The 25,976-nt window shown below is 54.1% G+C and overlaps 9 protein-coding genes across 9 annotated transcripts; 1 reads left to right on the forward strand and 8 right to left on the reverse strand.

Annotated features, from left to right (window-relative positions):
• Window positions 1–230: 230 nt before the first annotated feature.
• GMORB2_5775 (pyridoxine 4-dehydrogenase) lies at window positions 231–1,416 on the reverse strand (the record flags this gene model as incomplete). The annotated part of the gene is made up of 3 exons (XM_035467745.1): window positions 231–596; window positions 706–1,277; window positions 1,365–1,416. The coding sequence occupies 3 exons, from the start codon at window positions 1,414–1,416 to the stop codon at window positions 231–233; spliced, it is 990 nt and encodes a 329-aa protein (XP_035322711.1).
• An 807-nt stretch (window positions 1,417–2,223) lies between these two features.
• Window positions 2,224–3,023, reverse strand: GMORB2_5776 (Conserved hypothetical, protein; the record flags this gene model as incomplete). The annotated part of the gene is made up of 2 exons (XM_035467746.1): window positions 2,224–2,359; window positions 2,791–3,023. 2 exons carry the CDS (start codon window positions 3,021–3,023, stop codon window positions 2,224–2,226), a joined length of 369 nt encoding a protein of 122 aa, XP_035322712.1.
• A 505-nt stretch (window positions 3,024–3,528) lies between these two features.
• Window positions 3,529–6,793, reverse strand: GMORB2_5777 (tubulin-specific chaperone E; the record flags this gene model as incomplete). The annotated part of the gene is made up of 6 exons (XM_035467747.1): window positions 3,529–4,705; window positions 4,767–5,151; window positions 5,237–5,427; window positions 5,722–6,481; window positions 6,542–6,590; window positions 6,674–6,793. The coding sequence occupies 6 exons, from the start codon at window positions 6,791–6,793 to the stop codon at window positions 3,529–3,531; spliced, it is 2,682 nt and encodes an 893-aa protein (XP_035322713.1).
• A 287-nt stretch (window positions 6,794–7,080) lies between these two features.
• On the reverse strand, window positions 7,081–8,616 carry GMORB2_5778 (metallopeptidase; the record flags this gene model as incomplete). Its single annotated transcript, XM_035467748.1, has 2 exons — window positions 7,081–7,955; window positions 8,016–8,616. 2 exons carry the CDS (start codon window positions 8,614–8,616, stop codon window positions 7,081–7,083), a joined length of 1,476 nt encoding a protein of 491 aa, XP_035322714.1.
• A 1,550-nt stretch (window positions 8,617–10,166) lies between these two features.
• GMORB2_5779 (Casein kinase II beta 2 subunit) lies at window positions 10,167–11,495 on the reverse strand (the record flags this gene model as incomplete). The annotated part of the gene is made up of 1 exon (XM_035467749.1): window positions 10,167–11,495. One exon carries the CDS (start codon window positions 11,493–11,495, stop codon window positions 10,167–10,169), a length of 1,329 nt encoding a protein of 442 aa, XP_035322715.1.
• Window positions 11,496–13,354: 1,859 nt separating this feature from the next.
• GMORB2_5780 (1-phosphatidylinositol phosphodiesterase) lies at window positions 13,355–14,761 on the reverse strand (the record flags this gene model as incomplete). The annotated part of the gene is made up of 1 exon (XM_035467750.1): window positions 13,355–14,761. The coding sequence occupies one exon, from the start codon at window positions 14,759–14,761 to the stop codon at window positions 13,355–13,357; it is 1,407 nt and encodes a 468-aa protein (XP_035322716.1).
• A 1,052-nt stretch (window positions 14,762–15,813) lies between these two features.
• On the reverse strand, window positions 15,814–17,253 carry GMORB2_5781 (Flavin-dependent oxidoreductase, luciferase family; the record flags this gene model as incomplete). The annotated part of the gene is made up of 1 exon (XM_035467751.1): window positions 15,814–17,253. One exon carries the CDS (start codon window positions 17,251–17,253, stop codon window positions 15,814–15,816), a length of 1,440 nt encoding a protein of 479 aa, XP_035322717.1.
• Window positions 17,254–18,473: 1,220 nt separating this feature from the next.
• On the forward strand, window positions 18,474–20,884 carry GMORB2_5782 (transporter; the record flags this gene model as incomplete). The annotated part of the gene is made up of 4 exons (XM_035467752.1): window positions 18,474–18,767; window positions 18,921–19,182; window positions 19,278–20,372; window positions 20,496–20,884. The coding sequence occupies 4 exons, from the start codon at window positions 18,474–18,476 to the stop codon at window positions 20,882–20,884; spliced, it is 2,040 nt and encodes a 679-aa protein (XP_035322718.1).
• A 519-nt stretch (window positions 20,885–21,403) lies between these two features.
• GMORB2_5783 (uncharacterized protein) lies at window positions 21,404–22,084 on the reverse strand (the record flags this gene model as incomplete). Its single annotated transcript, XM_035467753.1, has 1 exon — window positions 21,404–22,084. The coding sequence occupies one exon, from the start codon at window positions 22,082–22,084 to the stop codon at window positions 21,404–21,406; it is 681 nt and encodes a 226-aa protein (XP_035322719.1).
• Between the last annotated feature and the right edge of the window lie 3,892 nt (window positions 22,085–25,976).

Here is a 25,976-nt window from a genome sequence, read left to right on the forward strand (position 1 = left end):
TTCTTCTTCTACATGATGTCATTCTTCAAGTAAGAATTCTGCAATTCCGAACTAGCCACGAGCATCCCAATGTTCTGGCTAGTATGTGTGGACAATAACACAGCTGAACCTATACCCCTCTTTTCTTCTTTTCATGAAGATTCATTCATATCTACGAGTCTGTTTACTTTGCCGAAAGATGAATCCTAATTACAATTCGGGCCACAGATGAAATAGCCTCTAGATACCGCCTAAGTCTCTATGGGAGCCCCGGCAGGGTACCGCCTGCCAGCCGTCTCGAAACCGTCGAGGATGCTGTCGATCTCCTCAACATCGGCGTCGCTGAGCTCGATGACGGTCGAGTTCTCCTTGACCCTGCTGGCGGTGGTGGCACCTGGGATGGGCACAACGGTGGGCATGTCAGGGCGGCGACTGACGCTCCTGACCCAGGCGATGGCCAGCTGGGCAGGCGTGCAGGACTTCTTGGCGGCGATGGCCTCGACCTTTTCGACAAGACGGAGGTTGTGCGCTATGTTCTCATCCTGGAAGCGGGGTAGGTTGCCGATGTGGCCCAGATGGGCAACGTCGCTCTTAGACTTAATTCTACCGGTGAGAAGCTACATGCATGCAAAGCGATTAGATCAAAAAAGAAGCGAAGAGCGAGAGAGAGAGAAAGTGTGTATCCGTGCGTGGTGTTTGACAGTAAAGAGAGGTATCGAAACTTACCCCACGTCCGATGGGCGAGTAGGCAATCACGGGGATGTCGTGCTCGGCGCAGGCAGCGGCAACACCGTTCCTGAGAATGTCGGGGCTGAACATGCTCAACTCGACCTCGGCACCGGTGATGTTCGCGTGCTTGACGGCCTCGTGGACGGTGGCGGCGCTGCACTCGGACAGCGAGATGCCGCCGAACTTGCCCGTGTCGACGTACTCCCTCTGCAGGATAGACAGGGTCTGGGAGAAGTCGGACCTGGCGTCGCGGCGCGCGATGCAGAACATATCCACCTTGACGACGCCGCCCAGCTGCTCCAGGATGTTGTCGGCCGACCGACGGATGGCCTCGGGGGAACCCTCGGGCGACAGGGTCTTGACGTTGACGCCCCCCTTGATGATCAGCGTGATCTTGGATGCGTCCTCCGGGTACCTTGTGAAGTAGTGCTTGAGCAGCGTCATCGAGTTGTACTCGGGTGTTCCGTAGAACTCGGCGCCGTTCCAGCATGTTGCCCCGCTCTCGATGGCCGCCTTGAGCGTCTCAAGCGTCTGCGAGAGGGGTGCCGGTTCTGGTCGCCAGCTGAGACCTACGAAGACGTCAGCTGTTTCCCCTCCTTCCTTCTTCTTTGTTCATTTGTTGTGTATCGGGAGAGAAAGGATGGTGTGGGACGTACCCATGAGGCCAAAGCCAATGGGACCGACTGTCTTGTCCAAAATTCGAGGCATTTCAGTGACGTGTATTGTACTGTAGCATGTATGTTGCGTGTAGATGTTAGGAATTCAATCATCACAATCGTCTTACCCCAGATCGGGAATATATATCCTTGTTCTCTCTCTAGGGTCGCCAACATTATTTATACTCCTTTTTCAATGATATCCCATCATCAACAGCCCACTCATTCTACTTCTGTGGAGTTCTCTAGTTGTAATCATACTGCGTTACCTACGGCACGAATATCTTATCCCCGCGCGCGATATATTCCTGTCTCGATTCAACTCAACTCCTTCATCTGCCCTCTGGACCATCGGGAAAGAGTGTTAGCGCATGCCACTTAATCCCGACGCCCACTGTGTCGACAAATCCGACGGACTTCAATCTGTCGGATTTACCACTAACTGCGGACCGATGAACCAAACAGCCCGACAATTCGTTTCATTTTACCCATCGACAATCTTCCGTCTTCGTCAATAGTACAACACAAATTTCACTAAACGTCATTGTTATTCTCCTCTTTCTCGTTTCTTCTCCCCCTTGCGCCCCCCCTCCCCCACCCCCACTTCATGACACCAATATACACCAAACCCCCTCAAATAAGCGATTCCTCGCCAGACCCATCATAAACATGATGATATCTATCACCGTCAATATCCACGCCTGTATCATGACCCCCTCGGGTATCGTCCTTGCCTGTCCCGTTGCCATCTTGGGCCAGCGTATGACCATCAATCTGGTCCTGCCCTTCCTCCAATGACAATGGCTCTTGTTGCTGCTGCTGCTGCTGCTGCTCCCCCTTCTTCCACCTGCTCACCCACTTAGATGCTGACGGCGGCGGACCTGAAGCTGGGTTCCTCATCGCTGACGATATGCGTCTCGGAGCTTGTGATTGTGCCCGTGTCTGTGCCCATGCCGACACGGTTTCTGCCCCCCTGCTTGTCGCTGGAGATGCTCCTGGTGCTAGTTTAGTTGCGCGGCAGTACCAGGGCGGAAATCTCTCAAGGCCAATCTTCTTCAGACCCTGCCTCGTCTGTGGCATCAGGTGCTGCCAGTGGCACCTCTTTCCGCGGGGACATATGCCGTGGTGACACCATGCTTGGCAAGTACGTTGCTCCTCCTGCTCCTCTTGCTGCTGCGGCTGCTGTTGAAGTGGTGGCGGCGTCTTCCACGTCTGCGGTTTGTACGTCCGATCTGACGACACGGCCGCGTCCCTGCTGTGAGTCGTTGATGTTCCCTCTTTGACGCCATAGCTTTCCTGCTGCTTCTTCTTCCCCTCGAATATGTCGTTGCCATTTTCTAAGACAGCTGGGCCGTTGTTGTTGTTGTTGTTGTTGTTGTTGTTATTGTTGTTGGCATCCTCGCCCGTCTGTGGCGGATTGGTAAACTGTAGACCGAGGACTTGCTCGGCCGCATCAAACGTTCCCAGGTTGGTCATTCCCGTCGTGTCTTCGAGATCCAGCCGGCGAGGTACGCTGCATACCTCGACCCATTCAGGTAGCAGGTCGACCGGAATGAGAGGCACAATAGTATGCGTCTGTTCGCAGATGGTCTGGCCGTCAGGTGATATGGTCTGCATCTCGTGGCGGCGGATAATAAAGAATTGCGGCCCGAGAGCCATGGTGCTTTTGTTATTGTCGTCGTCGTCGCCTTCGTTGTTGTTCTTGCTGTTCCGAAGAGATAGCAGTAGTGGCAAGAAATGAAATGACGAGTGAGGTGTACTGTCCTCGTTTAAAAGATGCAGGTGTTTTCCAAGATGAGAAGATGAGATATAGCAGTAGAAGTAGAAAGTACACTAATAGTAAACATATGTACAGCTTCCTTTGACCAAGCCAAGTGTTTGTCAAGATGAAGAACAAGAGAGTGGAGGAAGTAGAGTGGCAGGGAGGAAGGAGGAAGGGAGCAAAACAGGGACAGAGATAAAGCTAACAAGAAAATATCCCTGTTGGACAAAGCTTGCGGTCAGCTACATGAATGTTTGCCTTCTACCGTGGGTATACAATTGCCCTTGTTCTTCATGGCCCGCGCCACTCTGCCGTACGACAGTTTCCTATCCCACTGTCACATTACACCTCGCCCAGAGAAGAGCCAAAGATTGGAGCGGAATCATCATGTGATAGACGTGTTCATTTCTCTTCTACACGGATAGTAGCATCTAGTCCGTCGACGCAGTATCCCAACTGCCGGGGCCCGTCTTTGAGTTCCACCTCTCTCTTGATCCACCTCCCAGGCTTGTTACCGCTGCCGCTCTCGTCTTCTTCCAACTCCACCTCGTCACCCGGCACCTCTAGATCGGCATCGTCCAATTCGTCCTCATCCTCCTCGTTATACACACCCGCCACAGGATCCCACTCGCCCGTCTCCCAGATTAGCCGTAGTCCCAGAGGCGGCAGACCAAACATCCTCCCTGCGATGCCCTTTACAGCGTACACATCGAACGATCTGGGTATCTTCGCCGTCTTCTTCCCATGGCCCTGGAGTTGGAAGGCGACAGTCACTAGGCGGGACTCGAGAAACGACGGGTTAACCTCATTGCGGCGGATGATGTCGGGTTCGCCGTAAATCTCGCATAGCTCTGCGTAGCGCGGGTGCTGCGCCTTGACTGTGTCCTCAGCCGACTCAGGGACCGCAGCAAGCTGCTTGGCTATGCGGGAGAGGTAGAACATCTCGGCGTTTGCCCTGTCCGAAGGCGCGATGGCCGTGAAGTTGAGCGATTTGAGCGGTGCCAGGCGCGCAATGGTGAACATGTGGGCGTCCTCCGTCGAGGAGGTTTTGTTGCTGCTGCCGTCACCATCATCGACGAGTGCTCCGTAGATGGGGTTGTGCGTGAGTCGTAAGCCCCTGAGACCGGGCAGGTGAGTGGGCAGGGCGTCGACAAATGCCCAGTCTTTGACCTGGTTGTACGACAAGTCGAGGTAGTGCACCGAGGGGGGGAATACAGGCGCGGGAGGACCATCCTCGCGTGATAGGGAGATGATATTGTTACCCTTGAGATGAAGGTCACGCAAGGCTGTGAGCCCCGTCAGACTGGCTAGGTCGGACAGTGCGGTGAATTCGTTGAACTCGAGCTTCAACGACGTCAGGTTCGATGTCAAGCTCGTGGCGTATTGGACCGGGGGCAGGGTGGAGAACTGATTTGACCCAGCAATCAGCGACGTCAGCGAGGGACAGCTTCCAGCGACACGGCATACACCGTCCCAGCCGGCCAGTGTGTCCTCGAGTTCCAGCTCCGTGACGCCCTCACAGGATGTGCTGATATCGTCGACAAAGTCATCCTCCATGATTCCCTGGAATCGATTTCCACTTTCCACCCACCGATGTCAGAGCAAGTTTGATAGTTGTTGGGCCGAAAGGGGCAACTCACTTGATGCACAGCCTACGCAGCTCAGGCAGCTCACGGCACACGTCGATGACTGGAGCGAGATGCTCAAAGAGGTTGCGGCTCAAGTCGAGCTTCCTGATACTTGGGCACACATCGTTGATGCGCTTCTCCCCCTCATTCCGGGCCGTGGTGATGCACATGCCATCTAGGATGACTATGCGAAGCTCCTCGACCTGGGCCTGCTGGCGGCGAATCTTGTCGAAGCCGACTTCCTCGGCAATTTTTCCCGAAAAGTAAATCCCTTTGGTTGAGCTGTCTTCCACCCCAACCACATATTTGTCGTTAAGGGCGGTTATGAAACTCCGCGGTTCCTCTGACTTGCGCGTAGGGCGGACAAAGGACGCCGCCGTGGGAGAGTTAGAAACGCCTGGTTTTTTATGTCAGACCAGCGTACTAGGTGTAAGAATGATAGAAGTAGAAAGAAGAAACGAAAAAAATGGTGAACGACGTACATGTAAAATATCGGCTCCCGCCATGGACGCCATGGTGCTTCCCACGCAGAGGGTCGTCCCACTCAACGCCCAGCCATGTGCCCGTGGTGCCGGCGACTTGACCGATATACCTCACCGTGCAGATGGCTCCATCATACGACAGTCGCTGACCGACGTGAAGGGGCTGTGTCATTTTATGTCTCGGAGCAGCGCTGCATGAGTGTGGAACGTTGATGGAGGATGAGAGAGGGAGAATTGGTGATGCTCAACGCCGCCACTTGGAAACCCCCCACATACACGCATCTGGGGCCAATGACGCCAAAAGGGACTGGACTAGAAAGTCACCGTGCAATGACGATGACAACATTTTAGAATGTCTGTAATCGAAATCGCATCCTTGAACAGAATTTGTAAATTAGGTACATCATGTCAGTTTATCTGTACGATTTAATGTACCGCAAACACACACATTGGTTCCTACAAATAGAGAGACCAGAGACCTTTACAGCTTGCTCTTCTCGCCGACTGTCCTGATGAGAGCCCTTCCATTGCTCAGGCACACTTTGCCACCCTCAATCTGTGTGACGAAGCGGACCTCCTCAAAGTCACCCTTGTACTCTCCCGTCTTCCAGACATGCGTGATGAGCTTATCTCCAGGCTTGACGGGGCTGGCAAAGCGAGCCTGATACTCCTTGATGTTAGCCGGGTCGTCGCCACCCAGCTTCTTGAGGAGGAGGTGAGCCGTCGTATTCCACGAGTACAATCCGTGCATGATGGCACCGCCAAAACCCATCTTGGACCCGGGCTCGGGCGTAGCGTGAAGAGGGTTGTAGTCGCCGTTGAGTCGGTACAGGAGGGCGGACTCCTGCGTCGTCTGGTGCTCCAGCACGGCGTCGGGCTTCTTATCCTTGGGAGGGGGGAAGCTCTTGGTCGCAGGGCCCTTGGGGCCTTGCCAGCCGCCCTGGCCGAGAAAGAAGGCGCTGCCGACGACGCGGGTGTAGACTTCACCGTTGGCGGCGTCGACGAGGTCGGTCTGCGTCTCCAGAACGGTTCCGGGGCGGCCCTTGTCATAGACGCCTAGAACCTTGGTACGCGTCTCAAACTTGCGGCCCTCCGAGGTAGGGGGCAGAAGCTTGAAGAATTCAATCTTGCGCTCGCCATCGACGACTCGCTTGGAGTCGAAGTCAGGAACGCCGGGGATCTTGACGGCCTTCTGGGACGCATAGAAGTCGACGACCTCTTGCGAGTTGGTCTTGAAGGCTAAACCTGCACTGTTAACCACCAGTACTCATCACATGCATTGAGAGAGTCGCCCCTGTTACATACGCAGGACGATGGGATAGGTCGGGAAGACGGAGAAGTTGGGGTGAAGCTCCTACAGAGATCGAACGCCCGTTAGTGATCCAATTACTTGCATAGATAAGAAACATTCATCACGGGGATGCAGCATAATCATACGTAGAGAAAGTGAAGCTCATCCGACGTGACGCCAATTGAGTTGGCAAACAGGAGCACATCGCGCTTGAGCCACTGCACCTCGACGGGCGGGTACTCGAAGCCGACACCAGGATCAGGCATAATGGAATGAATTTGACACGTTTGTTGTTAGACGGGTGGCGGTTTGTTGAAGTTAGGGGATGGAGATGATGGGAACAATAGAGTAAGAGTTCCACGAGGATGAGAGGAGTCGTCCTTTTACCGTGGTGGTTGCCGTTGCCGTGTACGCAGACCAAGCCGAGGTCCAGGAGTGTGGGGAAAGCTCCAACCGCCAACGTCTAACCTCGTACCTCGTCACCTCCACATTCTAACATTCCCCCCTCCCTTGCGCCATCTACACTACGTTTAGAACGATGGCGTCATCGTTCTTATCTAGGGAACGGCACCGTCGCCGGACTCTTATATCCATTCTTCCCCACGGCCCTCACACCGAAAATGACATTATCGATTGACAGTTCAACCGTAGCCGAATCGACGTCCCCGACAAACTGCGCGTGAGTCCACTGGGGGGCAGTCGTAGGCCTCCAGACAATCTCGTATCCCTCAACGCCGTCACTCTGTGGCTCGCTTCGCACCCACGACAGCTTCGTGTCGTTGTCCAGCACCGACGTATCGACTGTAACATTGCGCACGAGCCCAGGCGCGTTAGCCAGCGACCACAGCGCAGCGAGGTTAACCCGTGCCACACGCGCAATGTACTCATAGTCGAGGAACTCCTCCAGGTCACCATACTGCACCCCATGCTCGACCCGCAGGTCCTGGTGCTGGTGCGCAAAGTTCTCGTTGGGTTCCGAGAAGCGTACCGACGACGTATATCCTGCCTCGAGGAAGGACCGGTGGTCACCGCCGCGCAGGAACCGGTCCAGCCGGTACACGAGGGCGATGCGCATCCCCGTGAAGCTATTGCCGGCCACCTCGGCGATGAAACGGCCCAGGTTACGCGCGGGGGAGTCGTTTTCGGCGCCGATAGACTGCCGCTGCCGCGTCTTGTCGTCCGATTCGGTCAACGGTGCGCCTTGGCAGAAGACCCGCACCGCATGTGGCTCTCGCTCGCCTCGTGATCCTGTCGAGCTGCCTACGATGTCCATGTTGAGGACGCCCTCGACTGACACGCTCGCGTTGCGCATCGTCTGGGCGAGGAAACGTGATCCAAGGAGTCCTTGCTCCTCACCTGCCACTGCCGCAAATACCACACTTGCTGCATGCTCATACCTAGCCATGACGCGGGCTACCTCCATTGCGACTGTGACATGTTATCAGGCAGGCTGCACCTAATGATTATGCAATAGTAGCCCTCTCTTACCTGCCACACCAGATGCGTCATCGTTTGCTCCAGGCTGGTCATCCCACCAATTTAACGGATCCGTCACCCTCGTGTCGTAGTGGCCCATAGTCACGTAGTGTCGTGCCGGGTCCGAGGTACCCCGGAGCGTAGCCTGAACATTGCCAACCCAGACCGGCTCTGGCACCCGCTCCGCCGGTCCCTGCACGTAGCCTGGGATCTCAACATCCAAGAGGCCCGTGTCTGCCTCCTCGGCGTACCGACGGAATTCGCCTGCGATCCAACTGCGCGCCGCACCAACTCCACGCTCTGGATCATCTTGGGATGACAAGGTGTGCCGCGTGCCGAAACTGACGAGCTTTGCGATATTGTCCCTGATGTGCTCTGTCGATACTGAGGCCAACGCGCCCTGGAGCGCCCTGTCCGGCGTCTGGGGCTTCAGCAACGTGCCCACATTATGGCCTGGTCCGGGGGGAGGCCAGTTGGTATCATCGCAGGAAGAGTATCTAATGCCAGTTGTGAGAGAGGCATCGTATGGCTTGCATGTGCCATCGTAGCCAGTTAACATTGACCTAACATTCGTGAGAGACTGGACCACGAGGCCAGACCAGGATGCTCTCATTACGATCACGGGTAGGTTCACGCTGACGTATAGAAAGATGGGGGAAGGGTGATATCAAATAGGAATATTCAAATCGGAAAAGAGAAAATGAAAAGAGAAGAAAATTGAAGAAAAGAAATAGCAAGCGGGATTTCGAGGTTGTTTCTTTGACGTGCTATTACCCCTCAATGGCTCACGATAAGCCCCTCTCCTCATTCTGGTAAGAGGAAGCCATCGTCAGGCTTGCCCATTTTCACACCTTCTTTAAGCAATCCATGAGTAGAAATCAGCTAGCCAGTGTACCGATGGTGAATCACTTCCATAATACGATTTCTATTGTAAAATAAGGAAACGAAAAAGAGGCGAAGGACACCCGTCATTACTACCATCAGGTGTGGCATGCTGCGTGAGCTGACTAAAAAATTACTTGCCGCCACCAAGTCCAACGTACATAAGAGTGTGTGACGCTGCACAGGGGCCAGTGGCAATAGGTTTCCGCACGCCCGAACAAATTTGCACGTAGTGATATGGCTAGAGCCAACCTGCTATGCAAATACATATAGTGTTAGGAGCCGCGAGTCTGTATGTTGGCCACAGGCCGAATGTATTTGAGATGTACAATCTTGTCCTCTGCATAATCGGCCCACCTGTTAGCAAGCTTAACCTATAGCGTCCGACACTGCGCTATAACATTGTAGAAGTTCGGGCTTCTCCTGGCTCCTGCCGAGAGGTCACTCCGGCCACGGTTCTTTGATTCCGGTCTCGTAGGATTTGCATAGAGGCTTAGAATAGTATTGTATATTGTAGATATATGCAGTACTGAGGAGGCGTATCGTGAGAACAGCTGTAAATATGTTGACAAGTGAAAGAATACTTGGATGGGAGTTGGGGTACATCTGTTCCCTCTAAAGGTACAGGTAGAGTGGTACACGTGACCAAAAATTGGAATCAGAAAGCTCTATAGCAGTGTCACACCACATAGGCAGTCCAACAACCACGAGCTTCATATTTTAGCCTCTACTTTACCATTTTCCTCTGTACTCCTTCACATATTGATAGTAGCTCCAGAACGTCCCTCCCATCATGCCTCAAGATACTGAGAACGCGGCGTGTGATCGCATGGCCGCAAATCTCATATCCTTTGGGATGTTCCTTCAATATCTGTCTACCGAGACCGACAAGCTTGCTACATCTCCTCCACCTTCATCTCCACCTACAGTGCAACCGGCCAAGCCAACTGATATCAGCCATCGGTGATCCGGACGCGCATTCAGGTATAGAGCTACATGAAGGGCATCACAGTTTTTTCTGGGCAGGTACTGAATGTATAAAAGTTCAATAGGGAAATTTGCATTCATCAAAACATGGAGCGGCCTGCCAACGTTAAGTGCACCACGTATGGACGTGTCAATCTGAAAAGGCTTGGAGCCAAGAATATATAAGGAAATGTTCAAAAAGAGTGTGGAGTGCGGGCGATGATCAGTCTTTGTTGCCGACATACACCTTGATGCCCGCTAGCGGTATTTCAGACAGAAACTCGAACGACAAAGAGAAAAGCACGAGAATCTATATTAACCAAGTCGACCAATGTTTCGATCGCACTCTTCGATGAACCAATAGATGCCCTCGAGGCCCTCGAAACTCGCCGATGCATGTTCACCGGAGCTCTCGGGAAGAGACACGCTTTCAAAGCTGTCCATGTCCGAAATATCAAGGCCCTTATCATCAGCGACGGAGGAGTCATAGACAAAACAGTCCTCGTACTCTATGGATGAGATGCCATCGTGACGTTCGAGGGAGCCATCAGACAACCACGTGATAGACTGTGGGCGGTAAGACTCGGGCGCAAACGGGAACTTGAGACCTCCCGAGGTATCGTCATGGCCAACGGTGGCCTCAAGGTCTGCGTCCTCGCCGACGATACCCCGCTGGAGGCCAATGTCATCACACAATCGGGTGGCAGTCTCGGCGTCGACACCAGGGAAGCGCACGCGAATCGTGCCGTGCTTCTCCATGGTGATGGGCAAGTCTCCCAGCACCGCGAGGCGTCTGAGATCCGCATACACGGCCGTCAGCTCCTTGAGGGCACGTCCGAAATCAGCGGACAAGACGTCGAGGAAGCCATCAGTATTAAGGCTGGTCATGACCTCGGTAGCCTGGGCACCGCCGTTGAAGGTAGAAGCGCCGGCACCGGAGATGGCGGCAGCTAGGGGGCTCAGAGCCGTCATGGTGGGGCTGAGTTGGAAGTCGACAAAAGCGCCGGGGCTGTTGCGGTGGATAGCAGCTAGCTTGTTCATGGCCTTGTCCTCGAGGTCTGACACGGCGCGGTACTTGTGTTCACCTCGCGCTCCCATACCGTCATAGCGCAACTTCTGGCCAGACAGGAAGAAGGCCCTCATGGCCTGGGAGACGTTCTGGACGACCTGCGCCGGCGCGGCGGGACCGTGAGAGAAGTACCGGGCGCCGCCTCCGCCGCCGAGGGTGTAACCACCAGCGGTTCGGGGCATAGCGCCGCCCGTGAGGTTCGGCCGCAAAGTGCTCGCAAAAGGGGCGCGGCCGGAGAACTGGGCCACACGCTGCGACGTCTTGGAACGCGGGAGCTTGGAGCGGTCGAGGCGTGGGGCGGAGCCCCCGGACGAGCTAAAGTATCTCCGTACGATACTGTCGATGCGGTTCGTCGTGCCACTGGAGAACCAGCGTGAGCTTCCTCCGGCACGCCTCTGCTTCAGCACGGCGGCAGGGTGCAGCGGCTGCCTCCCAGTAGTTTGAATCGGAATGGGTTGTAGTCGTGGTTTCGACGCATTCGCCACCCTGGTCCGGAAAGCCGAGGCGGTCCGGGACACGGCGACGCGAAGGAGACGCAGGGTTGTTGAACCCCATAATCCCCCCATGGACGCCATGTTGGTAGACAGTAACTGGCGATGGATTTGAGGATGTTGTGTTGAAGTGTGACGTCCCCTGGGAGGATCTGGTCCTGTTATACGTCCATGCGAATCATTGATCGTCATCTAGTTTACGATAAGGGGAAACGCCACATTTTAGCAGCTGAGGGGTTGCACAGCCACCATAGCCACAAAACGCTAGTTTCATAATAGGGCTAGCTTGTTTTTGAAGAGCATTTCTACCACGAGCTGGAAATTTTGATTTTCTCTTTCCTTCTTCAACCACAAACATTTGTTTTGTCGGCTTCAACCCTCTATCGGCGAGCGCTTTAGCAGCGCTCGTCAGAGAGCTCTCTCTTTCGGGTTTTCTTTTTTTCAAGGTAAGACCATCATACTCTCTTACTCCATTTGCTTCATTCATCCTCGCATCTTACTATGATGAACATTCTTCCACGAACAATCCAATTCCTACAAACACAATGGGGACTTTTATCTCTAGAATTACTCTGAGCTTTCTTGCAAAAGCTTCACCCTGCTTTGTTGCATACCATGGCCCTGGGACCTATTTGCTGACCATTCTTCAGTTCCAGTAGATTTCTTTTCTTCTCTTTTCCCTTCGTCTTTCTCGTATCGAGCGACATGATGATTTCAAAAGGTTGGTTCATTTCCCTTTTTTTTTCGGCCTCTTGCTTCAGCCTCTTCCCCCCTCTTTCTGTATGATGAACCATACGACACACAGGGATTCCTCATTCTTAATACATCATGTGGAGTTGTTTGTAACTTAAGTTTCAGCCTTGTCTGACAGAAAAATTCGCTGCTCACTCTTTTTGCACTGGAAATCTTAACATTTCGAGCCTTCAAGCTAACAAACCGGGCAATACAGGTACTATACATGCAACTCTCTATTTCCCGTGCGATGTGCGAAGCTATATTCCCATTGGAGCAAAATGAAGAAAAATTGAACGAACGGGCGGACATAAACGAGCCTCGTCTGTCTACCATCCTTAGACAGCAAGGCGTACAAACCTTGTGGTGGTGGGCTGGCGGGGATCTATTGATGAAACTTCGTCACCTGATTTTTTTGCTATACCAACGTTCCTGTGTCGATGGACCGAGTTGACGACAAGAAGACTAATATGGGTGCGTTGTAGGTAAATACAAAGACACTCTTCAAAACAAAAGCCTGCCTCGTCGACCATGATGAGCTGTAATCGTATTCACACTGTTTGACCCTCGATACTTGTATTGCTAGGGTATGAACATAACATCACCTTCTGATATGGTCTTGTAAGTTTTCATGCTTGTGCATACCAGCCACTGATTGAGCATTTTGCTAACAATTACCTTTAGCAATCTAGGCAGTGCTGTACATCTATGGCATCAATACCTTCTGGGCATTGAAGCAAAATGCTGACTCATCTCTGGTTCTCAGGCAATGATGACTTCTCGTCATGTCCAGTTGGGCAAAACATGTTCGGTAGGTTTTCCCCTTTCCTTTGCGCTCCACATACCGACCCCTCTCTACATGATGACTTCTTACCATATCATTGTTCTATCTGAGTTCATCGTGATGAACATACAATTTCACCTTGGAGAACTGATCTTCCTCCTCTGCCTTACACTTTTTGTCTACGTAGTCGCAAAATATTGGAAAAGTCCTGGTACGCTAACATGGGAACAAGAACAGGTGTGTTGGGTTTTGTGTTACTATAGTTTGGCGTAGCATTTGATATCCTATTGAACGAACAAACGAACCAACAAAACAATGAAAAAGACATGAAACTCCATATACCCTTATTTCCAGCGTACACATGTAATATATATATATTAGACTTTGAAGTTGAATTTTGTTGACGACTTTGGAGACGTGCTTTACTCTACTGTCCCCTCGGACGCTGCAGACGGGCATTCATGCCGACAACAGAACGGACAAGGTCCCAGTCGCCATGGGCGCCAACCCAGTCGGTGACGACAATACCGGTGCTCGCCCTGCCGACCTTGAGCTTGCGGGGGCCCTGGCCCTCTGCGCCGTGCTTAACGCACAGGTACTCGACGATGGCGGGGTTGACCTTTGCGGCGATGCGCTCAGGCCAGCAGTTTGCGTTGAAGAAGTTACTGGCGGTGAGGAAGTTGATGAAGAAGGAAGGGGCCGGGCTGCCGCCGTCGATGTTGTAGCCCTGCTCAGCTGCGCGCTCGAGCTGGCCGCGGGAGAAGTCAATCTTCTTCTCGACATTCTGGGTCTCGGAGACCTCGTAAAAGTCCTGGACGCGGATTGCGGGACCGCAGCGGCCGTCCTCGCAGTTGTCGGGCCAGGCCTGGGCGTCGATGCCGAAGCCCCTGCCGTCGTGGCAGGCCTTGAGGTCGTTGCCGATGCCGAAGCGGCGGACGAGGACGATGCGGCCGCGGGCATCGCCGAGGTTGGGCACGCCGGGGCGGACCCACCACTTGTTGGGGTGCTTGTCGACGTGGTTCTTCTTGAGGACGGTGCCCATCTGCTCGTCGGTGCCCTTGCCGGTGCCCTCGCGCTTGAGGGAGACGATGACGGTCTCGTCCTTGTGCTCGTCGAGGAAGCGGTAGACGTCGTCGAGTAGGGGGTCCAGGTACTTGGCTCCGGTGAGAGAGATGGGGAAGGCGCTGTGGACGAGGGTGAGCTGGTCGCCGTTGGGCTCGACGGAGACGCGGATGTCGAGGAAGCGCACGCCGTTGCGCAGCTGCTCGGGCACGCCAACGGACTGGCAGCGGACCGAGGGCAGGGCGGTGTAGCAGGTGGGCGAGTTGTGGGTGCCGGGGATGGACAGGATCTGCAGCGGCCACTTGTCGTGCAGCTTGGCCATCCAGCTGTCCAGCCGGCCGGACGAGAACACGGCGAGCACGGCACCGCGCTCCACGTACACGCCCGTCAGCTCCAGGTCGCCGTGGCCCTGGCCGATCCTCTTCATCGAGCCCGCCTTGGCGTCCGGGCGCGGCACGTCGATCTGGTACCGCCTGTCGTCCTCGGTGCGCAGCGTCAGGCGAATCACCTCGCGCTCGCCGTCGGCCGTGCGCACGTCCGTCTTCTTGCTCGCAAAGGCGTCGACCTTGATGTCCGCGTCGTGCTTCTTGATGGGCTGGCCCTTGGGTATGACCCTGTAGCTCTGGAACTCGGTCGCGTTCATCATACTCGTCAGGGCCGTCGTCATGTTGCCCAGCAGGCTGCCCGTCTGCTCGCGCTCCGTCTCAAACCTCTCCACCTTGATGAGGAAGAGGGGCTTGGCCGTCAGGTTACGAATCGTCAAGTCGGCCATAGCTGCTCCTGTTCTATGTTGCTGTTTTTTCGAGGAAGAGAAGAAGACGAGAAGGCTCAGCAACTGTGTACTATCATTCTACGGAAGAGAAGGAAGGGAGAATCGGAAAGGGGAGAAAGTCAGAGAGATCTGCATTCTGTTTGTTGAGAGGGGGGGCGGTCCGCGCGGGGTCCATCGTCTTCGGAAAGCTGAACTGTGGATTCATCGACCTATGAATTGACCAACATTATTGGACACCGTCTAAGACGAACTGTTTCGAGCTGTCAACAACAAAGTACCCGTGACCTTATCAGGCTGCTTTTCCCCGGTCACGGTCGCAGAGACAAGAGAGAAGAAGAGGAAGTAACGGATAAGGCACGTAGGGTTGGGGAGGGGAGGTTGTGAATAAAAGGATGGCATTGCGAGCGTCGAGCGCTGCTGTCGAGATAGGCCCACCATCTACAGGCTTAGTACACTGTATATAGGTAGGTACCCACGGGCCACCATCGTTCAGCCCTTTTTGCGGGGCATAATACTTCTCGTACTCGTGGTCTGCTCCTTGCATCGTCACGTATCTTATTACAGATGAGGCAGAGACGGGGAACAGGAAGCCACGATTCTACGTGTGGTGGCACGCGCAACAGGAAAGACAGCAGCGACTTGGTCGAAACGACGACACCGACGCATCACCGACGCATTGCCGATCAGTATGGAGGCTGTCGGGAACGGTTCTGGCTATCACTCTACCGGCAGATATCAGCCCCCCTGACACCTTGAGGAATTTCTGACAGACTGACCCAGCCATAGCGCTGACAATACTGCAGGAAATCCTGGCTCGTCATCGACTCTGCCCTAGAGGTGCAATACGATTCGCGTGAAAGCAGTGACATGTGGGTGAGTGCTACCGACAGGACGACCTCGGAAGAATCTTACCACGCCATCGCCGAGGCTGCTGCGATTCAAGGGCAAACCTCACACAATGTCTCTCGTCGAAGCTTGAAGACGATGAGACAGTCCAGGGCGGCGAAAGCGAAACACAGTCCGTTTATTATCATTACGCATCTAAATGAAGACTAGACACTCACGCCAGCTTCCTGGAACTTGGGGGCAGGCTCTCCGGCACGCCATTTGTATTTGCTCCCGGGGTGATCCTCAGGAAGCCTCTTGGAGCCGATGAAGACCTCGCGGGCCGTGGCACCCTCAGCGGTCGGCGCCTCACGGAAGATTCCCCTCCGCCTCAGCTCGGGCAGGAGATACTTGATGATGTCCTCAAAGGTGCCGGGGTTTGTGATGTGGGCGAGGTTGAAGCCGTCGACGCCACCGACCTCGACCCAGCGCTCCAGCTCGTCGGCGACCTTCTTGGGGCCGCCGATGATCTTTGTCTGCAGGCCGCCGAGGCTGAGGTGCTCGATGATGCGGCGCTTGGTCCAGGGGGTGTTCTTGGTGCCGACGACGACGTTGGCCAGGCGGCGCACGAGGGACTGGACGCGTGGCGAGTCGCTGGTGTAGAAGTCCTGGTCGTCGTCGTACTTGGAGAGGTCGACGCCGGTCCAGCCGCCGAACAGGGCGAGAGCGCCTTCTTCGTCGACGTACCTGAGCAGGTCCTCCTTCTCGGCCTCGGCGGCCTCGTCCGTCTCGGCGACGATGACGCCCATGCCGACAACGATCTTGAAGTGGTTCGGGTCGCGGCCCTCCTTGGCGGCGATGGCGCGCAGGTCGTCGACGATCTTGCGGACGTCCTCGGGGGTCTGACTGCCGACGAAGATGACCTCGCCGTGCTTGCCGCCGAAGGCGTTGCCGGCCTCGGAGACGCCGGCCTGGAAGAGCAGCGGCGTCCTCTGGGGGGAGGGCTCGCAGAAGTGCGGGCCGGGGACGTTGAAGTACTTGCCCTTGTGGTGGATCTGGCGCACGCCGTCGGCGGCGATGTACCGGCCCGTCTCGCGGTCGGCCACGACGGCGTCATCGCGGAAGCTCCCCTCCCACAGCTTGTACAGCACCTCAAGGTACTCGTGGGCGATGGCGTAGCGCTCGTCGTGGGGGATCTGCTCCTGCAGGCCGTGGTTGCGCGCCGCGCTGTCCAGGTACGACGTGACGATGTTCCAAGCCACCCTGCCCTCGCTCAGGTGGTCGACGGTCGAGAGGCGGCGCGCGAGCGAGTAGGGCGCCTCGTACGTCAGGCTGGCGGTCACGCCGAAGATGAGGTTCTTGGTCGCCGCCGCCATCGAGGGAACCAGGTACAGCGGGTCGTTGACGGGGAACTGCGCCCCCGCGCTCAGGGCCGGCACCACGTTCGCGGGGCCCTTGTACACGTCGTACGGACCCAGGGTGTCGGCTATGAACATGGCGTGGAAGCCGGCATCGTCGAGGAGGCGCGCCAGGTCCAGCCAGAACGGGAGGCGCTTGTACTGCTCCGTCTTGTTGCGCGGGTGCTTCCAGAAACCGGGGGACAGGTGTCCCGGGGTGTTCATGACGAAGGCGTTGAGGATCAGCTGCTTCTTCTCCTGGGTAGCCATGGTGTTTCGTTTCGTTTCGTTTCAAAACTACACATCCGAGGTTTCAATGATACAGGAAGAGTGAAGTCAGATGCACAAGTTTCCGACTAGGGCACTTCATACGAGACACTGCAATGTTTCTACTAACTTTAATCCACTAGGCGTCAAATCAGCATTAGCCGAAGATACTCTCGACTGTTTCTCCTTCTTCTTGCGAGGTCCTACGGAACCCCATTTCTTGAATGCTTGCTCCGTTCAGCCGACCTGGTATCGAAGCCGATTGCACCATTCGCACGCAATATCACATGGATTATTGCCCGCAATCCATCAAAGGACGTGCGATAAGCGGGACTACGAGAACGATGGTTCGGCGAGGTGTAGGGAGGGGTTCATGCTGGTTTTATACTCAGTGCATGCATGCAGGTATGTTGATTCTGGGTTGTTCAACCTCTTCCTGAATTGCAAGACATACGTCAAGTAAAATCCTAAACAGATACTATCCCGGTGTAGAATAATGATACGGCGAAGAGAAGAATTAAAAAAAAAGAACAGAGGAAAAAGAAAATCCAATCGGATGATGAGACTCGTGAAGTCCCCCGGTCAGATTGCAACCAAGTCTGTGGAAATATAGAAACCCACAACACCCGTTGGTTGATCTCTACACATTGCGTCATCTGCACGTTGGATATCGTGACGACAACCAGCCAGTTGCCGACATCGCAGCATCCACTCTGCACTAGAGAAGTCTATGCCGAGACGTTATATCCGGTGTCATATCAAAGCAATGAATTACAGATTCGGAAGCGATCAAACGACGAGACCTGTCGAGTTTGCAGGAACAACAGGAGAAGGGGCAGGAGGAGGAGGAAGAAAGAGTAACTTGTAACATGGTTTGCTCCAGAGTCGATTGGCCAGGCATCTTTGTGGATGCACCAAATGTCAATGATTTCTTTTTCCAGCACGTAATGGGCTCTTTAGAAGGGGTGACCGGGATCATACACCAGGTAATATTAGGTATTACTGCGTCAGAGAAGAGTAGAGCGATAGATAAAGGGAAAAAAAACTTTGTCAGATGAACTCACTATATATATATATATATATACATATCTACCAACGGTTCAAGTGGTCGATTCGTGAACGCATGAGACAGAGCCGCAGGAACCTTACTTCACTCTTTTTTGTCTACACCTTGGGAGAGAACTTGACAGTAAGACTCTGAGAGAGAGAAGAAGTGCTTCAGTATGGCGGCAGTCGGACACTTGGGCGCCGTCCAGACGACCCTCATCTCCCAGGGCACGGGTTACGGCATCCTGATAGGTCTGGGCGTGGGGTTCTGCGGCGTCATCCTCATCGCCGTCAAGATTCAAAAGTCCTATCTGGCCGAGGACTCGGGAACGTCCGAGATGTTCATGGTGGCCAACCGGTCCGTCGGGACTGGTTTGACGGCCTCGGCTGTATTCTCCTCGTGGATGTGGATTAATGAGACTGTCTTCTCGGCGGCAATGTGTTACAAGTTTGGCTTGGCTGTACCGTTTGTATGTTGGACTCTGTCTTTTTCTTTGTTGGACGTTTCTCTTGTTCTATTCCTTCCTCCTCCTCCTCCTCCTCCTCCTCTTCTTCTTTCATCGATTATGAGACAAGAGATTGTGCTGACAAGGGAAAAACACAACTCACACTCACACACACAGTGGTGGGCAACTGGATTATGTTTTCAGATCGCCTTGATGGCGGCTCTCGGAGTCATGGCCAAGATACGAGTTCCCTATGCTCACACGTCGCTGGAGATCATCCGCATCCGCTACGGTTGGCTGGGCCACGTCGTCTTCATCACGCTCAACCTGACCAACAATGTGTTTGGATGTGCGTCCATGATCCTGACCGGGTCTCAGCTCATCCACGGCATCTCGGGCATGCACTTTGTCGCTTCTACACTTCTCATTCCTCTAGGAGGTAAGTGCATCCATTCTGCGGTCTGCCGTCCCGAGATTGCGTTGCACAGAAGCTGTACTGACTTGGGGTTGCAAAAAACTAACAAACAAAAAAAGTCATCCTTTACACGGCCGTTGGCGGTCTCAAGGCCACCTTCATCACCGACTACCTGCACACGCTGGTGGCCCTAGTCCTGATCATCTACTTCACGCTGTCCGTTTTGACACACGACGCCGTCGGCGGACTCGGCGGACTGTACGACAAGGTCCGGGCGACGGCGTCGGAGAACCTGATCGACGGCAACTATCAGGGCTCCCTGCTGACGATGAAGTCGCGCGACGCCATCATATGGGGGCTGATCCTCAAGTTCGGCAACCTAGCCCTGGTGATCATGGACACGGCCTTCTGGCAGAAGTCGTTCGCCACAGAGGTCAAGGCCACGGTTCCCGGGTACAACCTGGCGGCGGCAGCCATCTTCGGCATCCCGTGGGGTCTGGGCACGGTGCTGGGCCTGTCGGCGCGCGCCCTCCACAACACCTCCGTCTGGCCCGGGTACCCCGTGGACATCACCATGGCCGAGGTCAACGCCGGCTACGTGATGCCGTACCTGGTAAAGGGCCTGATCGGCACCAGGGGCGTCGACGCCTTCCTGGTCCTCATGTTCATGGCCCTCACCAGCACCATCTCGTCTTCCATGATCGCCGTGAGCAGCATCCTGTCCTTTGACGTGTACAAGACCTACATCAACCCGTGCGCCACGGACAAGAAGCTCGTCTCGGTCAGCCACCTGACCGTCGTCATCCACGGCGTCTTCATCACCGGCGTCTCCCTCGCCCTCAACTACGGCGGCGCCGACATGACGTGGATCGGCTACTTCCGCCCCGTCCTGTCCTGCCCAGGCATCATCCCCCTCGCCCTCACCCTGTGCTGGTCGCGCCAGACTCGCCTCGCCGCCATCGCCTCTCCCGTCCTCGGCTTCTTCAGCGGTCTGGCCGTCTGGCTGGGCACCGCCTACGCCATCTACGGCAAGGTCAACATGACCACGACCGAGGGGAGCCTGCCTGCCCTCTTCGGCGCCATCACCTCCTTCTTCTCCCCGGCCATCTACTCCGTCGTCATCTCCCTGTACAGGCCCTACGTCTTCGACTGGCGCAAGTTTCTAGTTGCCGAGATCGTCGAGGAGCGTCGTCTCCACAAGGAGGACCCCGACCGTGCCGAGCATTCCCCGTCCCCATCCCCGTCACCGCATCAGCAGCAGCAGCAGCAGCAGCAGCAGCAGCAGCAGTCTGCCGCTGCTTCGGACGTAGACCAGGAGGAAAAGGGTACGGCAGCAGCCGCGACGAGCCAGGTGAGGGTCGACTCAGGATCCGGGCTGGACTCGTCCGACTTCGACGCCGCCGCCATCTCGCTCGACGACGTGCAGCACCCCTTCGACGAAGCTACGCTGAGGGAGCTCCGCCGCTGGTACCGCATCGCCTGCTACATATTCGTGGGCATCGTCCTCGTCACCTTTGTGGCCTGGCCCATGCCGCTGTACCGCGACTACATCTTCACCAAAACCTTCTTCAAGAGCTGGACCACCGTAGCCATCATATGGCAATTCTTCGCATTCTTCGCCGTCGTCGTCTACCCTCTTTACGACGGTCGGTACGAGATTGCAAAGGGGTACAGGGGTGTCTGGAAGGAGGTCAGCCGGCGTATACGTTTTAAGAACGGGGAGTGATTCCAGGCCTTGACAGGATAATATAATTATACATACGCGGTAGACAAGAAATAGCACTGATTCTTCTCTTAGACAAGGGGGGGGGGGGGGGGGGTGAATAACTGGGTGCTCGTACATGACGTCGTAGTGGTGGTGCTGAATGAGCCCTTCGGCCTTGGCCCGGCTGGATGGAATCTTCTTTTCGGGTTTGATAACGGCCCTAAGGCCCTAAATATCGTAGTCTATATCAATAATCATTTTTTCCTCAATTACCTGCCACTTTGTTCGGTCATACTTTACTACTCACCCTTCTCTTCTTCTGAAAGGAGACTTCTTTCGAAAAGAAAGAAGGAGAAAGAGAAACGTAAGATACAAGTGGAAACTTGCTGATTTACATAGCATTGAATAGACAACATGTAAAACTTGGTGCAGACCCTCACAAGAAGCAACACGACTAGATAAAAAGATGAGAGATGTGAAGTGGAGACAGAATAGTGAAAGAACCAGCAGAAGAAAAATGAAAACAAGTTCTCAACATCTTCATTGTGACCGTCTCCTCTTAGCCTGATAATAGCTCAAATCGTCGCCCTCGGACTCCCTATCATCCTCGTCCCGGTCGTCGCGCTCACGCCGTCTTCGACGCAAACCACACGGGTTCGACTGCGAGCGCGGGTCTAGCTCCTCGCTCAGTCTCTGGCGCCTCTGTTTCAGAACCTCATCAATCATCTTCTCGTTGCCCAGCACGTTGCCCACCCCGTCCACCACCAGGCCCGCATCGACGTCGATCTGTATGGGACGGGGGTTCCCGTTGCCGTCAACCATGGGGATGCCGCAGTGGCCCGAGCTGGTCAGATGGAGGGCACGGGTGACGGCCTCGGCGATGGCGTTTGCGTGCCTGGCGGGGGACTCGGTCAGGCAGACCAGGTTGTTGCCGTTGGAAATCCTGATGGAGCTGTTTATGTGGAGGTTCAGGGTTGACGCCGTGCTGCTACTCGACGCATCGGCGGCCACGCCATCATCGTCGGTTCTGTGCTCGTCGATTATGGAAAGCTGGGCGACCTGTGGGTAGCTGAGCCTTCTCAGACGTGACGGTCCCTCCTGCATGGGGGGCCGCATGGAGGAAGGCACTGTGGAAGTGGAAGTAAGGGTGGAAGCGCTGGCATCTAGCTTGGCTCCCCTGGCTGTGAGTCCGGCGACGATGTTGGGTTGCCTGGGCGGCATGTAGGGTGGTGGTGACGGCGACGATGAATCAGACACGTGCTGCTGGCAGTGGCCGTCGAAGCCAAATTGTGTAAAGGGGGGGGAGTTTCTTCCTGACATGATCAACCGTGTGACGACGTGTGAAGGGAGAAGAAGACAGGTGGTCTGTGTTATCTATCAGTGTGGATGAAGGATGTAAGGATGCCGGTCTTTCTGATATAAGCGCTTACAAAACGAGGGAGATGCGGTGTTTTTGAGGGAAAAGAAGAAGACTGGATGCCAACGAGGCCTCCGTCGGGACAAGCAGGCTTAGTATGTTCGTTCCTCCTGCAAAACCCTGCAGCAGCATTTGAGAAGGGAAGCAAGGTATTGTAACGTATGCAGCGATAGCCCACACCACTACCAACCAGCTAGCTGACTGTCCAGCTCGGGAGTTACAGGCTCGGTGAAGCAAAGGGGTGTGTGTATCAGTAAATGACGACAATGGGGACGGGCGAGTCTGGAGCCGCAGGTTCGGCGCCAAGAAGTGAATTCTAATCCTTGATTTTACCATGTGAATCTGAAGAAAGGTGGTGGGTGGTGTGGGGGGCTCGTGTGCGAGGATGTAGGAGGTCAAAAAGGGGGGGGGGTGTAGATGTAGATGTAGTAGTAGTAGTAGTAGTAGTAGTAGTAGTTGTTGTTGTCGCTCCTGAATACTAGGGTCCCCAGAAAAGTCTGGAATAAACCATGAAATGATAGCGATAGTGGTGATCTATAGAAGCCATGTTAGTAATAAGACGTGAAATGGTCAGAATTGGTGGTTATTATACCTGTAGGTCTCTGCTGAAGCAGACAGAGCAAGTTGCGCGTGACCCCGGGTTGAATGGGAATGTCTCTCCATTGGAGGTGACTTTCTGCCCGCCAGTACCGTGAAGGAGTTTTCCTCAATCTTTTGGAAAAACTAGTCACCATGGTCATGACACTCTATTGTGAAATTGTCATGGAACGATAGAATGACGACCAAGGTCTTGAATTGCGGATTATGAATCCTGACAATAGCATGGCCTCCGGGGACACCCTGCTTCTTCTTCCATGTAACCGAGACTCCGATTGAGGCACAGACATTCCCCATACTACAACGACTGCAGATCGGTATTAATCTTCAGTACGTCTTCTGTATAGTCGGATGTATTTCCGTTAATAACCCCCCCCCCCCCCCCCCCCCCCCCCGGTCAATGAATCAAGGAAGAGGGGGGGGGGTGCAGATGATAGCCGGAAAGCGAGCTTGACACGCCCGTCAGCACCCGACTGTCTGGCAAATGGAAAAGTGAATAACAGCTTCTGACTCGTCTGGGAATATGTTTCACTTTGTTCTCAGGGAAGATTGGGCCCCTTCGAGCTGCAGTATTCCGTGCAGCGCAACATAGGTGGGGGTTTTACCCTTTTGCCTTTTTGTTTCCCTTCTTTCTCGTATGCCAGGCAATAGGAATGCCGGTGTATGAAGTAAGCCATATGAAGTTAGCCGCCAACACAATGCTTCGAGGGGGAGAAGAGAAGGAGAAGAAGAAGAGGAGGTAGAGAGGCTGATTGTGTTCTTTGCCACCGACCATCCCGTCGATTCATGCTCAATATCAGTGCGGCGTGGTGTATAAGAGTAGCAATACCTTTTGTAAATACGCACTACTCGTCCATTCACGTACGTTTAAAGGAGCCCAATCCCGGGGATTTGTTCCAGTCTGGGCATCACGGCCGTCAACTGGCTTGCTATTCATCGGATAGCAAGTATTGTCAAGCCTCTTTGGTGGTTGTATGCGTGTGTGGTGATGGAAGATGGAACAAGACAGAATGCGGTGTCCCCCTCGACCCCCCAGTCCACTGAGAAAGAGAGAGAGAGAGAGAGCCCCATTGTCAGCTTCCAGGAAAAGAAAGGACCTCGGCGGCCTCATCCATGATGTAGGGGGCGTGTATCCATGATGTGGAAGGGAGCATAAGCGTCGCCGAGGTAGGCCCTTCAAGCGTCGGACAATAGACATGCGCGTGTTGGAGGTGTTGGGAACTGATGGTACAGGAGAATAGGATGCAACTCTGTTGTTGAGACGGTAGGGAGGGCCACGATCGGAGCGTCAGCCGACGGAGAGCTGTCGGCTGGAGGAGAAAATTCTGAGTGAACAAAGGGAGTGAGTGGAATATGCGTGATTAAAATTTGAGTGGACGCCCGGATTTCTTCCGACAGTGTGAAGATAAATAGGGAAAGAAGGAGCATTGAAGATGTGTGTGTGTGAGAGAGAGAGAGAGAGAGGAAGGTGGGATAGAGGCTGATTTGGTGTTTCTATTGTCCGCTCCTTCCCTTGCTATTGTTGTTGTGATTCAACCCCCAATCAGGACTAGCGCCCGTCCGTCCCATGGCCCTAAACTAGCATCAGACGCCAAAACCCGGGGTGATGTTTCTATCGGGGAAGGTGTCTGCCGGGTATGTCTCCGTCCCGAGTCTCCACACCCCTCATCGTCATCATTATAATATCATTATAATATCATTAATACCGTAATCTGTACAGATTACGACGTACGGAGTAGACATGTTTACTATTCATAAAGCTCATGGAATGTTTATGTCCAATGGGTCTCCCTCGTACTCGTGCGTCTTTTTCTTCTCCCTTGATTCACGATGCACCACCTCGTAACTTCAGACCCGCTGGGGAGCGCCATCTGGGGGAGCGCCATTCATCCAGCCACAGAACACCATCTCTCATACCCTTCTCGGATCGCCGTCTTCCTCGCTAGCATTATGGCATTCTTACCTATCAACTCATCCATCCACGAGACCAGGGCTAAGCTCTGCTTACTGAAAGGCAAAAGCCAAATACAACGGAGCGAAAACAGGATGAAAACAGAAATGACAGTGTGGCGCAGCTACGGGAAATAAGATTCCAATCTTATGGTTCCGCGTGTGTGAGCACCCTTAATGGTTCCCATTGTTCACTGCTCCGTTGGTTTAGTGTGAAACGGTTATTTTCCGTTCCCAGCTCGAGACTTCACGGGGCTCAAAAAAAGAAGAGGTAGAAAAACGAGGTGACATCTCTCGGGATTTATCATTCTCCCTCCAAGAAGAGCCACCATTCCTTGATTCGGAATACTCTGCTTCTTTGCCATCCCACCCCGCCCCTCTTTTTCCCTCTCTCTCTCTCTCTAACATCTCTTGTGACGTGGACAAATATTGTCTTCTCATGAACAGACATTGGCAATTGGATATGTACTGGAAGGTACTACTAGTACCAAGGAGAGGGGTCCCATGCGATTTCTTGCCCCCCTCTTCCTTGCACGTCTTTCTCTGTCCTTGTATGGCCTGTACGTCCTCGGCCATGCCATCAAGGAATCAGGAATTATGCGCCATTTCACGGTAGAAATCGAATATCGAGCCTTTACTATTCAGGTAACACGGGCGAAATGCAGCATAATACCGGATGAGAAGGGAGTTGGAGCTGCACCAGCAACTGATAACTCCATGATTCCATATATAATCATAACCAAACCCACCACTGATGCGAATCCCACGATTGACCATGTACTGATAGAGTAGCAATCATGAGTTGCTGCATATCACTCTCGTATCCATCAGCAACTCACCGATCATCCCCCATATCCAATTTGCCAAGATGTAGGTTGGTCCCGTCAGAATCTGCACACGTTGTATCGACGAAACAACAACAACAACAACAACAACAACAAAATAGTTGATATCCAACTACTATGCATGTAGGCAGTACAATGTATTATTAGTAGTATGGGGCACCAAGTCAAATGGTAGTAGTAGTAGACCTCCCTTTCGATTTGCCACCCTTTTCTCGATCCCAACATCCAACATCATGGCTTGGCCCCCTCCCCCCCCTCCGCATCAAGCCTTCTCTCGCCTTACTTTCAGCCCGAAAGGCTTGAG

The sequence above is a fragment of the Geosmithia morbida genome (genome assembly GCF_012550715.1).
Source record: "Geosmithia morbida isolate 1262 chromosome Unknown scaffold_4, whole genome shotgun sequence".
Taxonomy (NCBI): domain Eukaryota; kingdom Fungi; phylum Ascomycota; class Sordariomycetes; order Hypocreales; family Bionectriaceae; genus Geosmithia; species Geosmithia morbida.